The sequence below is a fragment of the Bos indicus x Bos taurus genome, chromosome 10 (assembly GCF_003369695.1).
Source record: "Bos indicus x Bos taurus breed Angus x Brahman F1 hybrid chromosome 10, Bos_hybrid_MaternalHap_v2.0, whole genome shotgun sequence".
In the NCBI taxonomy this organism is placed as follows: Eukaryota; Metazoa; Chordata; class Mammalia; order Artiodactyla; family Bovidae; genus Bos; species Bos indicus x Bos taurus.
The window spans coordinates 46528211-46543483 of NC_040085.1; the positions used below are offsets into that span (position 1 = coordinate 46528211).

General features: G+C 43.3%; 1 protein-coding gene across 5 annotated transcripts in view; it reads right to left on the reverse strand.

The window, feature by feature from the left end:
• Positions 1–15273, reverse strand: part of MYZAP (myocardial zonula adherens protein) — a 124424-nt gene that overhangs the window by 69614 nt on the left and 39537 nt on the right. For 4 of the 5 annotated variants that reach the window (XM_027553898.1, XM_027553899.1, XM_027553897.1 and 1 more), the window contains 4 exons: positions 13283–13438; positions 9053–9145; positions 5109–5222; positions 1269–1421 (listed from right to left, as the gene is read on the reverse strand). In XM_027553898.1, coding sequence (XP_027409699.1) covers positions 1269–1421; positions 5109–5222; positions 9053–9145; positions 13283–13438 — 516 coding nt within the window. Of the gene's footprint in view, positions 1–1268; positions 1422–5108; positions 5223–9052; positions 9146–13282; positions 13439–13610; positions 13748–15273 lie in introns of those variants that run through there. The other variant, XM_027553901.1, reaches the window with a different exon arrangement.

Here is a 15273-nt window from a genome sequence, read left to right on the forward strand (position 1 = left end):
CTGATGCGAAGAGCTGACTCATGTGAAAAGACTCTGATGCTGGGAAAGACTGAGGGCAGGAGAAGGGGACGACAGAGGATAAGATGGTTAGATGGCATCACCGACTCAATGGACATTAGTTTGGGTAAACTCTGGGATTTGGTGATGGACAGGGAGGCCTGACATGCTGCGGTTCATGGGGTTGCAAAGAGTCAGACACAACTGAGCGACTGAACTGAACTGAATGCAACCCACAAGGCACTCTCCTCTAGAACAGGCTAGGCTGTGTTGAACACAATCTGAGAAGCACAGGTTCAAATGAAAACAAATTCATTCAGGAAATAATTTGTTGAGTGACTTCTGGGAGCTGTTTGTGGCTCTGCTCCTGGCACTGGGTAGGAACTCTTTTCAGAGCCAGGAGCAGACCCATGGACGAGCGAGGGCTCCACGCCTCACATATGGAAGGAGCACTGAGACCTCCAGGGCCTTAGAGGTTGAGCTGCAGAATAAGCCAGGCCTGGGGTCAGGAGGGACACTGCCTAGAGTCCTTGGTCACCCATTCATTTTCTTCCAGGGGGCCCCTCAGCTCTTCATTTTCAAACCAGACAAAAAGACCTTGGGATCTAAAAGAGAAGCTAAACAGTGAATCTTCTTTTTTAAATAATTAATTTTGGGATTGTGCTAGGTCTTCATTGCTGCATGCGGGTTTTCTCTAATTACAGTGAGCGGGAGCTACTCTTTGTTTTGGCGCTCAGGCTTCTCGCTGCAGTGGATTCTCTTGCTCTGGAGCACGGGCTCTAGAGCGAGGACTCAGTAGTTGCGGTACACAGGCTTAGTTGCCTCGTGGCATGTGGGATCTTTCCAGACCAGGGATCAAACCCGTGTCCCATGCATTTGGCAGGCAGATTTTTAACCACTGGACCACTGGAGAAGTCCCCAACACTGAAGCTTCTCAAGCCCCAAACCTGCAGGCATCCCAAGGGCCCTCTCAGTACATAAGGGCAGTGCCATGATGAGGTCTTGGCAGCTGAGGCCACTGGGATCGAGGCAGGAGAGCCCAATGGGGTGTGTATGGGGGTGCCCCCAATCTGCACTGACAGCTCTGAACACAGAAACCCTTTCAGTGCCGTCAGGTCAGATCCTGCGTGGTTGGCCACAGAAGGGCACCAAAACCCAACAGAGAAGAGAATGGAGAAATCGGAATGGGAGAGCTGATGATGGAAGGAGAGAGAGGAGGAGGAGGCAAGAGGAGGAAACGGTGAGCAGGAGATCCATGCTCCTGTACTTACCTTCATTTTCAGCAGCTTGTTTTCAACCTGCGCCGCATCTAACTGCCTCTGCTTCTCCCGCAGCTTGTCCATGGAGGCTGTGTATGTCTGCTGCAGATTTCTGATCTGATCCTTGATGTTGCTGTTCTCCAAAGTAACATCCACAAGGGTTTTCTGATGGGATGAAAATAAAAACCAGATCTAGCGGTGTGAGAAAACGGGCCAGACCACACCGGGACATCCCTTTGTCGTTAACTGTTGAGACATCAGCAACAGGAGCTACAAGCCTGGGCCCCTGGTATTAGAGCGCCTGAGGGCCCCCTGGTGGTCAGGAGGTCTGCTGCCCTGTACTGAAGCCAGCCAGCTTCCCCATAATTCCCCATCACTGCTGCCAACACCACGCACCACTGCCTAGGATGGATGGAAATGGATCAAACCCTTTTCCAAGGAAAAATGTTAATGACACATAATTTCACATGTAAAGAAACTGGGTTTGAAAACAATAAGTACAGAAGAACCCCACTTTGAAAAAAAAGCATAAGCATCTGTTCAAATGCCCAGCAAAAAAAAAAAAGACTAGGAGGTTGTAGTTCTTGCTGTTGTTTAGTCACTAAATTGTATCCAACTCTTGGAACCCCATGGACTGCAGCCCACCAGGCTCCTCTGTCCATAGGATTCTTCAGGAAAGAATACTGGAGTGGACGGCCATTTCCTTCTCCAGGGGATCTTCTTAAACCAGGGATCGAACCCATGTCTCCTGCATTGGCAGGCAGATTCTCTACTGCTGAGCCACCGGGGAGAGAGGGGAAGACTAGGAGAGTTACCAAATTCAAATAAGCACCTTCACTAGGGACAGGAGTATGGATGGTATTACCTTTCTTCTCTGTTAAAATCTTCTACATTTTCCAAATTCCTAAGTCAGAAAACCAAATAGGTATTTTATAAAAAGGAGGTATTCCCCCTTTTTTCTTGAACAGGCTGTTTACTTCAGCACCTGTAGACGAGCTGCCAGAATAGCAACAACATGGCTGAGGCTACTATGATGCTGCATGCACTTCCCTCAGGCACAGAAGGGTAGTGATGAAGGGAGGACTGGTGAACAGAGTCTGCAACAAGTGCCTGACAAGTGTCAGACGCCTGATGCTCATTAATCCAGACCGCCACTGAAGCAGGAATGCTTAAATTAATACTGTTGCTATTTCACGCTTAACTCTCATTACAGAGGAATGGCTTCCACAACCCCAGAATTCCTAGCACTAGACACAAGGCAACTTCTACCCCCTCCTACCGCCTCCTGCAGTTACCTACAACTCATATAGAAGAGCTGGAAATTCTTCTAATATAAGATGTTGGTGTTGGACTCACTTCCTAACACCTGTGTCCTCTTTGTAGCTGGCCAGTCTCTGAAGCTCCTCCACTCCTGAGCCTCCACCTTGGATAATAAGCCTCATTCCTAAACCTATTCAAGTCAGTAAAAAAGGATTTTTAATGGTGGTATATAGGTATGAAAGAAAATACAGAAGCCATCTGGAGGCTGGAATCACAGAACGTTGGAGATGCAAGGAGCTTGAAAAACCACCTGGCCAAGCATCCTCTCTGCAAGTCCCAGTGGCTTTACAGAGACCAGTCCTGTGCTCAGAACCTGTATCAGATGCCAAGAGACCAGGACTGGAGCTACACACATTGTTCAAGTCATTTCTGTTGGTCTCAGTTTGTTTATCCATCAAACAAGGGGGTTGGAGATCATCTCAATCGTTCTTTCCAGCTTTGACATTCTATAAAGTCGAACTGAAGACCTGGTCTTATGGTCATTAATAATGAAAATGGGGTAGACTAGACAATGGAAGAAATTAGAAGCTAATATCTTCAGACGCATCTGAGTTTCCTGGCCATGAGACAGTTATCTTTCTTTCGTCCACTCCTCCTCCTCTGACTGCCCTGGAATAAGAGACTAGACCATGATGAGGAATCAGTCAGGGTCCCTGGGTTAGGGTGGACGCTGTTCTAACAGCTGACCTTGGAAGTGAATGCCTGGAGTGTCAGTGATGGGGACAAAAGTGCTGCCTACCTGCCTGCCATTCCAGTAAACAATGAATGCTGCTGGCCATCAAGCCATCAGCCAGGGCAGCCCACCTGAAAGTGTGCCCTGAGGGGAATTCAGGATGGGAAAAAGCAGGATACCAGGCCTAGAGAGTTAAGATGCATACCAAAGAAATAATGTCCATGAGCCCAGACTCTTATATCTTATCATACATACAAAAGCATTAAAAACATTAACTTAAGATGTCTCTCTTTTGTGATTAACAGCAATCTTCTGATGTTTGACTACATTTTTTTTTTTTTCCAGCCAAAACTCCTGTATATCCTGGTCCTCCCTTACTTCTTTGGAACAGTTCCTCAGAACTCTCTGAGAGACCGAATCCTGGGCTATAGTCCTCAGGGAGGTCTCCGAATAAAACAGAACTCTCAACTTTTAGGTTGTATGTTGTTGTGGTTGTTGTTTTTACAGTCAACAGGGGGTGGCAAATCAGAAGTATGATGAGGAAGAAAAAAAAACACAGATACCAACCAGATGTGAAGTCAGGTAAGATACAGCCTTTCCTGGTTGGCCAGGGTGAGAACATGTCCAGGAGAGAAGGAAAGGGAACCTGGACAAACCCCCTTGATGGCAGGAGGAAGAGAAAACAAAGGCTACTGAATAAACCAGACCCAAAGCAGGGCCTGGCGTGAGGCCAGGGGAAAGCTGGCATGCTCTAAGGGGAGCCAGGAAAAGGGTGGGACTCAGAGCCCCACCAGAAATGGGCTTCCAAACAAATCCAAACACAAGGTCTGCCCCACTGTGGGACTATATCCTAGCTTCGACGCTGGCACTACCGCCCAGTCAGCTGTCAGCAAAAAGTACTGGATCCTAGGGGAAGTGGATCATCCCAACATAAAATTTGTTTGCTTATCTAGCAAATTATTTATAGAGAACCAGAAAGGATATGAAATAGCTTGTGTGAACTTTGAAGAGGAAGGTAAAGAGATAAGAGCCAAATAAAATTGGAAGGGGACAGAATCTATTATTTGCATGTTTGGAAATTAAAGCCCGAGGAGGCTGTTGAATATAATGTTGAATCTAATGCTTGGCTCTGAACATTTTCAAATTAATTTGCATATTACATGGGGGGCTCGGTTGAAAGAGTAACAATAGGCAGCATGTGAGGGATTAACTCCCAACAAATCATAGTAATAACAAGAAGAATCCCCTTGATGCGGGTTGACCACACACACCTGCACACGTGCAGGACCCTGACTCTTTCTGGCATCCCTGTCTGGCACTCCTAGGTGTTCTCTGGAAGGCACACGGTTTTTCCTTTTAATGCAAAATAATTTCTACATTAGGAAAACATGCCTAATAGCCTTTGGGAGTTACTCGTCATGAATAAATGAGGATTGCCTTGGGTTAAGGCCATCTTTCCTGTGACTGGTGAGACTTCTCCTAACACTGCAGCATGAGGGAGATATGAGTGATATGTTGGGTGATATGCTGTTTCAGGCCCTGATGCTCAGGACCACTCAGGTGTCTAGCGGGACAAGTGATATCACTAGCGCTGAACTCAGGATCTAAACCCCCATGTTAATAAGGACAAAACCAACTGCAGCTGCAAGGTTGGGAGTCTCAGCTTGGAAGCATTTCCATCAGCTTCCTTCCTTAACCGTCTCCTTGGCTCAGCCTTTACTGTGGCTGAGTGTATTCTGAATAATGAGCCGAGAACATTCTGTGACTTACTCTAATACAAAGACACAGGGCCCACCCTTGGCTAAGCTCATGTGCGCTGGAACAGAGGACAACCCGGCCAACGGGGAGCAGGTGAGTACCTGCAAGCTGATGGAGTCTGATGCCAGCGCCGCGTTCATGGCATTAAAACTGTCCAGGGCTGACGACTGGGTTTGGATGTGATTCTCCAGATAGTCCTGCTTTGCCTGTGAAACCTGGACAGATTGAAGAGACAGTTACACACAACCAAACCATACACGCTCACAAAAATCTTCAGCTAGGTCACAACTTTCTCCTGAGGGCAGACACATCAGGGTCAATGATACTTCAAGTATAGCTTGACATTAAAAAGTCAACATCTGCATGACCTAGAGAGCAGAAAGGCAAGACAACTTTTCCCCTGGATGATTCACTCCTTCCCCATCAGGGCCTCACTTACTTCTCACAACACTATGCAGCCCCCAGAACATGCCTTTTTATAGGGAGGAAAGGGAAGGAGAGAAGTTAAGGGATTTGAATGCAAATGTATAGCTACCTTTACAACTAGAATCTAGTTGGATATGACTTTGTACAGTCTTGCTTTTGCCTACTCACCATAGAAGGAATATGCTTTGGACTCACCCAGTTCCCAGGAGTTGTTTTGTGGCTGCTGCTGTTGTTGTGTTGTCTTTGTTGGATGTATATTTAATGTGTTTCAGAGTTTCATCAGAGCCCAGTCTTAAGCTAGACCTTAAAGAAGGGCTGGGTATATAGAAAGGCCAGGAGGCAATAGAACCAGAGGTAAGGTTCTGGGAGGCTCAAGGGTTGATCCTGTGAGGCCTGTGGGAGCCACCGGAAGCAGTCAGGCATGAGACAGCGAGAGGTGTACCCTTGGGAGAGGGAAGAAATAGCAGGCCAGGGACAGGAGGTGTGTTCCTGCTCAGGGCACATTCATACAGCCAATAAGTTAGCATCTTTTTTTTTTTTTAAGATTATTTTTGATGTGGATCATTTTTAAGTCTTTATTGAATTTGTTACAATATTGCTTTGTTTTATGTTTTGACCTTTGGCCTATGAGGCATGTGGGATCTTAGCTCCCCAACCAGGTATCAAACCCACATCACCTGCATTGGAAGGTGAAGTCTTAACTACTGGACCACCAGGAAAGTCCCATGTTAGCATCTTAACCTGGCTACAGTCTGTGGTGTGACCCAGAGGAGGAGGAGACTGCGGGTAGAGATGAAGCTCCTGTGACAGTCTAGATGAGAAAACGAGGGTGTGCAGGAGGTGCCAATGGAAAGCAAGGGGCAGAGACCTGCTTATGCATGCAAATCCAGTCCTCTGGCTTTAATTACAGTCAGCGTCAGTGGATGGCAGAGTGAATTTCCACTGGCAGGTGACAATTTCACAAATCTCTTCCTACATGTCAATAAGAATGACAAGCTGGATATGCCAGTATACTCCCAGCCCATGTAATCAAGGCAGTAGGTCTTACTTAAGCAGATAATTTCACAGCCCAGACATAAACTAGACTCTAATACATGACTGTTGCAACTGTGCTCCTTTACTGCAGATGTTAACTTTTATGGGAAGTATGTCATACAGAATAGACTTTTCCTTCAAGGTTATTAACCACAAATATTCTTTTAAATGTTTTCCCCATAAAACATTAGCTAGGTTAAACCAGAGGAAGCTTATTTTTTCTCTAATTTTGAGTAGGCAATATATTCCTAGAGTTCAAACATTTTAAAAGTAGAAAAGGCACTAAATATTTCTAAATATTAGATACTAAACAAAATATTTTTTCACTCCTGTCCCATCTGCTCAGTTACCACCATGCCCACGCTGCACCTCAAGTAGGAACCACTGCTAATTACTTTCTTGATGATCCTCCCAGTAATTTTTTGTACACACACAAAACAATCTAGATATATTTATTTTCTTCTCTTAGTTTACATAAATGGTAGTACACTACACATGACATTTTCCTGTGTCTTGCTTTTTTACCACTTACTCTGTATCTTTGAAATTTTTCTGTATCTTTTTGAAGAACTTATTCATTTTTATTTTTTTACAACTCTGTGATTGAAGAGATATAATATATTTTTAAAATTTTCTCTTTCTTAATGGACTTGTAAGGTTTCCAATCTTTTTACTATTATAAACAATGTTTAACAACTGAGTTTATACATACATCATTTCACATATGTGAGAGTTTTTCTATAGAATAAATTCTTAGGAAGAGAAGTGCTGTCAAAGGATATAGGCATTTGTAATTTGGGTAGATATTCCAAACTGCTTTTGCTAAAAGTAATGCAAACTACATTCCAAGCAGCAATCTGCCTGTTCCTCTATAGCACAGCTAATACAGCATCTTGTTCCACTTTTGCAGTTTTGCCAATCTGCTAGATAAAAATGACATCACAGGACCATTTTAATCTGAGTTTCTCTTATTGAGAATGAGGAATTTAAGATCTCTTCATCTGTCCTTTACTATAAATTATCTGTCACAAATATTTTGCCTATTTTTATGAGGTGGGGCATTTTTCTTTTTGATTCATGGGCGCTTTTTAAGTATCCAGGATATTTGCCTACTAGTCGCTCAGTCGTGTCTGACTCCTTGCGACCCCATGGACTGCAGCTTGCAAGGCTCCTCAGTCCATGAGATTCCTCAGGCAAGAACACTGGAGTGGGCTGCCATTTCATTCTCCATGCCTACTACCTATAGTATGAAGGCAAATAATTTTTCCCAGGTTGTCATTTGACTTCGGTATTTTTGCCAGCGCTAGTCTTCATTTTAATGTAGTAAAAATTATCAGTGTCATTAACTCTTCCTTTAGTGATTTTGGAATTGCATCTCTTCATAAAACAATACCTTCCCCTCTCCAAGACTGTAAAACAATTCACATATATTTTCTTCTGGCACTAAGTTTAACAAAATCTACCCAGAATTTGTCCAGATATAAGTATGTCCCAACAGCATATATTGACTGGTCTATTTTTCTTCCTTCATTTCACATGCCGCATTTATCATAGACTGGGTTACATTTCTGGGCTCTTTTTCATTAATGTCTATTATTTATGTGCCAATACTATACTGTTTTCATCTCTGAGGCTTTCTCAATTTCTTGTAATAATAAGAGGGCTAGTCTCCTTCATTGCCTTTTTCTCCCCCTAGAATTTTAACTCTTCATATTTATTTTCTGTACACCATGGAACCACCTAGTTCAGTTGTAAAAGAACAACATAAAATAAAAATCCTTTAATACTTTTACTGGGTAATATTAAACTTACATATCAACACGAATGGTATTAATGTCTTATGATGTTGAATCTTCCTTTCCAAGTACATGATATATATGTCTTTCTACTTATTAAAATTTATTTCCAGATATCTGGCAGTATTTTGTTGCTTTTATTTCCTCTAACTGGTTTTTTGCATATTGCAATCTATTTGTCTATGTCCATTAATATTTTACCCTGCTACTTTACAGAATTCTTCTGTTTACAGCAGTTTTTTCATTGGTTCGCTTGAGTTTTCTGGGTATGTAGTCATACGATTTGTAAACTGTGATAGTTTTTCATCTACCTATCCAGTTTTTATACCTCTAAATCTATTTCTCTTGCTAAATTCCATGGCTAGTCTCTCCAGTACAATATCATTTAATAATAATAGAGCTGCCTTCCTCGTCTTGTTCTTGACTTTGGAGGGAATGCTTTGAAAGTGAAAATTATTCTTGCCACAAAAATTTTCCTTCAAATAATAAACTTCATTCTATGATAATATTCCCTCAATTCATGTAAAATATGATTCCAGGGACTTCCCCGGTTGTCCAGGGATTAGGAATCTGCCTTCCAGTGCAGGGGAGGTGGGTTCAATCCCTGGTCAGGAAACTAAGATTCCACGCGCTATGGAGCGACTAAGCACGCGCCACAACTGGAGAGCCCACGAGCTGCACCACAGACCCAGTGCAATCACGTTCCTATGATTTCACTCACATCTTCAGGCACTAGCAACTGAGAGGGAGTTCTAAGCCCTAGCATCCCTTCACATGATGCTACTTACTGACAGTTCCTGGGTGAGCTGTCGAATCTTCTGTCTCATTTCATCATAGTCTCCATACATTCTCTTTCTTACTTTTTCCAAAGTGGCTCTCACCTGCAGCCCACAAAAATGCTGGTTAGAGATCAAGCTACAATATTTTCATGTGAGATTTCCAAAACATTTAAGAAACCCTAATGAGAGAAAGGCCTCACAAAAAAATATTCTTAGGAACAGGACAATTTGGGATATTAAGAAAGAGTATCACAAGGGAATTATGCAAATAATAGTGATAATAATAAATACATATTGTGGATTATATATAATTATTAATAAATATTAATTATCAAATAACATGCTCTGAAGAAAAAATGGTTTATTGAAATTTACCTACCACCCTAAAAATCATATTCAGGCGGGATTTTCCCCTTTTCCTATCACATATTTTTGTAAGTAGGAACTGTTTAACTGGTCAACTTCGTAAATACATGATTATTGTTGTTGTTTTGTCACTATGTCATGTCCAACCCTTTTGCAACCCCATGGACTGTAGCCTGCCAGGCTCCTCTGTCCATGGGATTCTCCATGCAAGAATACTAGAGTGGGTGGCCATTCCCTTCTCCAGAGAATCTTCCAACCCAGGGATCAAATCCATGTCTCCTGCATAAGCAGGTGGATTCTTTACTACTGAGCCACCAGGGAAGCCAAAACACACGACTAGGCAGACCAAAACAAAAAAACAAAAAAAGGCACCTCTAATTTTCCCTATCGCTGTCTTGACTGCCAAAGAACAAATAAATGTTTGGAATGTAAGGAAGGAAAGTATGAGCTTAGAGAGCCCATAAATGTGAAAGTCAGTTCCTCAATAATCACCAACACTACACAAGGCACTAAATGTAAGAAAAGTCATGGTGATTCCCCCAAACACCTGTTTATACAAACTCTGTTTAAATTTCTCTATAATACCACTTCCAGAGGAGTAATGGGGCCTTAAATATATTCTCAATAAAAGCAAAAAACCTAACAAATAGTCTCTATCTTCACTCTTCTTCTGGTGCTCCCTTGGTTGAATGAAGAACTCAGGGATTCTCATACAAAAAAAGCAGCCTCAAAGGAGCCCTCTCCAGAAGGCTCTGGAACTTCTATCACAAGAAAGGCTCAAAAGCAGCAGTTTGGTTAGAATGAGGGGTTAAGTAGGCCACAGCACATGGGGACTTAATTTTGAAACTGTATATACAACTAGCACATTGCTTTAAACTGCATGTTTATTAGGAATGACTGGATATTGGTGGAGATTTCAGGGCAGGAGAAGGCAAGTCACAACACCTTGCCTTCCCAAATGAATTGTAATGATAGAGTCTACTTTCTCACCATTGAATACAAACATTTTGGGGGAAATGAGGCCAAAAGCAACAACCTTTTCATTCTGGGCAGACAGAACGGCTTTCATCTGTGACCCTGAGTTGGTTCTCAGCCTACTCACTGTTGGGGAGTGGGTGGAGTTGGATGTGACTCCCATTGGCAAATACTGCCAGAGTCCACCCACAAGTGAGGGAAGGTGCACAAACCCATAAACACACTCAGGAATGAGTAGCCTGGGATGGATCTGAAGCCAGCCCCAGAAGGTGGAATCAAAAAATTGATTTTAAATTGTAGATCACAGTGGAGGTTGGCAATTCAGGTCAGAAATTCTCATGTGATTTGGACACCTGACAGCCTGAACCTATGATTTTGTCTTGGACAATCTGCAACTCACCAATCTGCTTAGCAGGTTTACCTCTGAAGTGGTGCCATGTTATTTGGGGCATCTCAGTGAGAAAGGCATAAGCATTTGCATGAGAAAAATAGGGGCAACCAAAAAGGTACAAGCTGTCCCTACATAGAAACATAGGAATGGGCTACTCTGAATGGTTAGAAATGATCTTCAGGGTTTGGACGACGGGGGCTCTGAGGGTGACAGGTGTCAGACAGGCTCTGCCCACTTGTGTATGAGTATGGCTTGTCGTCTGGCTTTTCTTCATCTTCTCGGTTAAGAATCTATTATCTTTTTTATTCCTTAAAATTGTACAACTATCCAAATCTTTCAAGACACATTAAGAAAGGTACATTTATTATTTTTTGATATTTGATAAGAGATGTTCTTCTCAAAAACTCAAAACAAAAGCTGACCACACGTGATTGAGTCCTGCTGGCAAACAAAGCCAGATAAAACAGAGCTAGTTTTGACCTTAACGATCCCTTCTCAGCCTCCATGATCTGTAAAGGAGAAAACTGAAGCTCAGATAGGGCAAAAGTTTGGCTGGGTCAAAGAGCTGGACCTTGAACCAAGATCCATGGGGACTCCACTGCCCATGCTGTCCTGCTTCTCACGGGTACTTTTTAGTCCACAGGCCAGTGTCTGGGACAGCTCATATCCTTTCTATCTAATCACTCTGGTTTGACAACAAAGGCACTATTCAATCTAGGGAGACACTGGGTAGACCAAGAAGGAATGGAGATGATGGATGGATAGAAGGAAGGAAGGAGGGAAGGAGGAGAGAAGGAAGAAAAGATAGATAATAGATAAAAAGAAAAGAAAAGATTACAAGGAAATACTCCAAAATGTTAACAACTGTTCTGGTTGAATTGTAGAATCATGGGTGATTTTGTTTTCTTCTTCATACATCTTTATATTTTTCAAAAGTTCTCCAAAGAACATACATTTTAAAAGAAATGTAATATTAATTACAAAGAAATGGTATTAATTGGCCTGGGTTGGACAATGTCTATTGTGGTTGACTTCCCAGCATCTGTTTCAACCCAACTGATTGGCCTGAACCATCAAACCAATTCCCAAGGCCCATTCCCCTTGCCAGTGATGGATTTGGGAATGGGCATGTAACCTGGGTCCTTGCCAATGAGACACCAGGGAAAGTCTGATGATGGGTCTCTAAAGGGTAACCAGAGATGATTGTCTCCTTTTCCTTCTCCAGACACCATCATATTTTCAGATGATGCTGTAAGCCTAAGGCTGAAGGAGGAAAGAACCAAGGGAATCTCAGAAGTAGAACTGGTGCTTGGAGAGCCCTGCCTGGACTGCACCTATCCTTAGACTTATCCCCACATGAGAAAAATTTCCTTGAAGAGTTGGCTTTTCTGCTACCTGTAGCCAAAAGTATCCAAATTTATACAGCTATCCAAACTCTTATATTCAGTTCAGTTCAGTCGCTCAGTCGTATTCAACTCTTTGCAACCCCATGAATTGCAGCATGCCAGGCCTCCCTGTCCATCACCAACTCCCGGAATTCACTCAGACTCACGTCCATCAAGTCGGTGACGCCATCCAGCCATCTCATCCTCTGCCGTCCCCTTCTCCTCTTGCCCCCAATCCCTCCCAGCATCAGAGTCTTTTCCAATGAGTCAACTCTTCTCATGAGGTGGCCAAAGTACTGGAGTTCCAGCTTCAGCATCATTCCTCCCAAAGAACACCCAGGGCTGATCTCCTTTAGAATGGACTGGTTGGATCTCCTTGCAGTCCAAGGGACTCTCAAGAGTCTTCTCCAACACCACAGTTCAAAAGCATCAATTCTTCGGCACTCAGCTTTCTTCACAGTCCAACTCTCACATCCATACAAGACTACTGGAAAAACCATAGCCTTGACTAGATGGACCTTTGTTGGCAAAGTAATGTCTCTGCTTTTGAATATGGTATCTAGGTTGGTCATAACTTTCCTTCCAAGGAGTAAGCGTCTTTTAATTTCAGGAGTGTCCAATATAATTAGCAAAACTACCTAAGAGCCTCCTTATCATACATGGAAGAAAAAAGCTATTTGGCCTACTGAGTTTCCTTACTTAATAACATATTGAACTTCATTCTGTACCTCACTGCAAAATTACATGTGTGCTTCCCTGGTGGCTCAGACGGTAAAGAATCTGTCTGAAATGCAGGAGACCTAGGTTCGATTCCTGCTCGGGAAGTTCCCCTGGAGAAGGAAATGGCAACCCACTCTAGTATTCTTGCCTGGGAAATCCCATGAACAGAAGAGCCTGGAAGGCTACAATCCATGGGGTCTCAAAGAGTTGGACACAACTGAGCAACTAACACTTTTCACATCACCATGAAGATCTGTAGTGGTTTTCCATCCAAAATGACAACGTTTAGAATTATTTCAAAATGACTTATTACATTCATATCAGAGCTTCCAACTCCACCCTCTTAGATGCTACAAGAAGACTATAAAACAGATAAAAAAAAAAAATCCTTAAACTACTCACATCTTTGATGTAGTTCATCTCTTCTTTCAGCTGATTGGTGGTCCACCCATACACCACCATTTCTTTCTGCTGGTTTTGATCTGATCTTCGCACCACACCATAGACAACACCCTGAGGGAGTTTCCTGGTCGATTCTCCATTGCTCAGGTCACGATGCTGAAAGAGGGGAGGAAAAGAGAAGAGAATGATGACTCTTTAGGCTTTGTAGAGGCAGCTGTCATCAGGGGCCCACTGAACACAGTTATGCAGGTTGTGCCCAGCACTGAGATGCCTGGCAATGAGGGAGGGGTGGCACTGCCAGCAGAAATCCAACCCGGTCTCTACTCACCAAGTCATAGTTGGCCTGGGCCTATCTTTCCCCTGGAAGACCAGCACCTTACCCTAATTTCCACCAAAGCTCTGTCCCTTTATCAAGCAGCACTCTGCAGGAACCCATCTTCCCAGAGAAGGCATCTTTTTGACAAAGGCGCCTTCCGACAAAGTACTTGTGCCATCCCTGATAGCAAGAGTGAGTGTCTGAAATCTCACATTCTTGGTAAAGCTGTTTGTATGCTGGTTCCTCTGTATGACTTCATCATCATCACTAACTGTGTGGCCTGAAATCCAGGAGGTTGAGATATGTGGGGGGAAGAATGCTGACAGCCATCTGGCAGCCAGATTGTCCTCTGACGTTAAAGCTGACCCTGGAGCCAGTTCTGAGGAAGGGAGGTGGGGGTCCCCTGTTGTGACTATTCTGAAATGAAATGAAATGAAATACTTCTGAAAAGTCAGGCAGAGGCAGCATGACATCACTCCAAAAGAATCCTCTGCTCCTTGGCTCTCTCAGTTAAAACTCCCATCATTGCTGAAGTGCAAACACACTTGGGAAGGGGGGACGTGGCCAAGAGAAACTAAGATTTATTGAGCACCTTCTATAAGCTAGACATGTTCCTCACACATTTAATCTTCACAGCCACACCACAACACAATGACTGTCCTTTCCACTTTATAGCAGAGAGAACTTAAGTTCAGAGAGGTCAAGTCTCATCTCTTGTTCATGGTCACATACCTAGGTTCAAGCCCAGTTCTGTCCGATACTAAGGACACCTCCCCATAGGCTTTGTTGGATGTAGAGGGACAGAGTAGGCCATCACAACATGGAAGAGAGGGGACAGGAACAACGTAAGACGAGGGACTGAGATGGTAGAGAAAAACCAGCCTACGTCTAATCTTCCTTGGGGCTGACAATGTCACAGGGCAGAAGGCTGAGTTTCATAATGGTAACTCTGCTCTTACACTAATTTTTAAACCACCTTTGCATAAATTCTTTCTATGCATTTGCAAAACATCTTTGACTTATAAAACTATAATGTGTATGTTAAAATCATTCATTTGTGGCAGAACAGTAAGTCCTTTATGATCCCATTCAATCAAAGCTTGTAAAAGTTACCAAATTATTAATCATTAATGACCTCTAAGCTGGGGCTTCCCTGGTGGCTCAGACGTTAAAGCATCTGCCTGCAACGCGGGAGACCTGGGTTCGATCCCTGGGTCGGGAAGATGTCCTGGAGAAGGAAATGGCAACCCACTCCAAGAAGAAGGGCTTCCCTGGTGATCCAGTGATTAAGAATTCATCTGCCAATGCAAGAGACACAGGTTTGATCCCTGGTCCCGGAAGATCCTACATGCCATGGAGTAACTAAGCCTGTGCCTCACAACTACTGAGCCCGTGTGCTGCAACTACCGAAGCCCACACAGCTAGAACCTGTGTTCCACAAGAGAAGCCATCTCGGTGAGAAGCCCACACATCGCAATGAAGAGTAGCCCTCGCTTGCTGCAACTAGAAAAAGCCCACATGCAACAGTGAAGACTCAGCACAGCCAAAAATTTTAAAATAAATCTTAAAAAATAACAAAATATCCATTGCTTCCCACTCTTCTGTACAAACTTGTTAAGAGATAAAATATGAGGGGTGGGACACTTGCATTGCTTATGGAAAATGCTTTCACTAG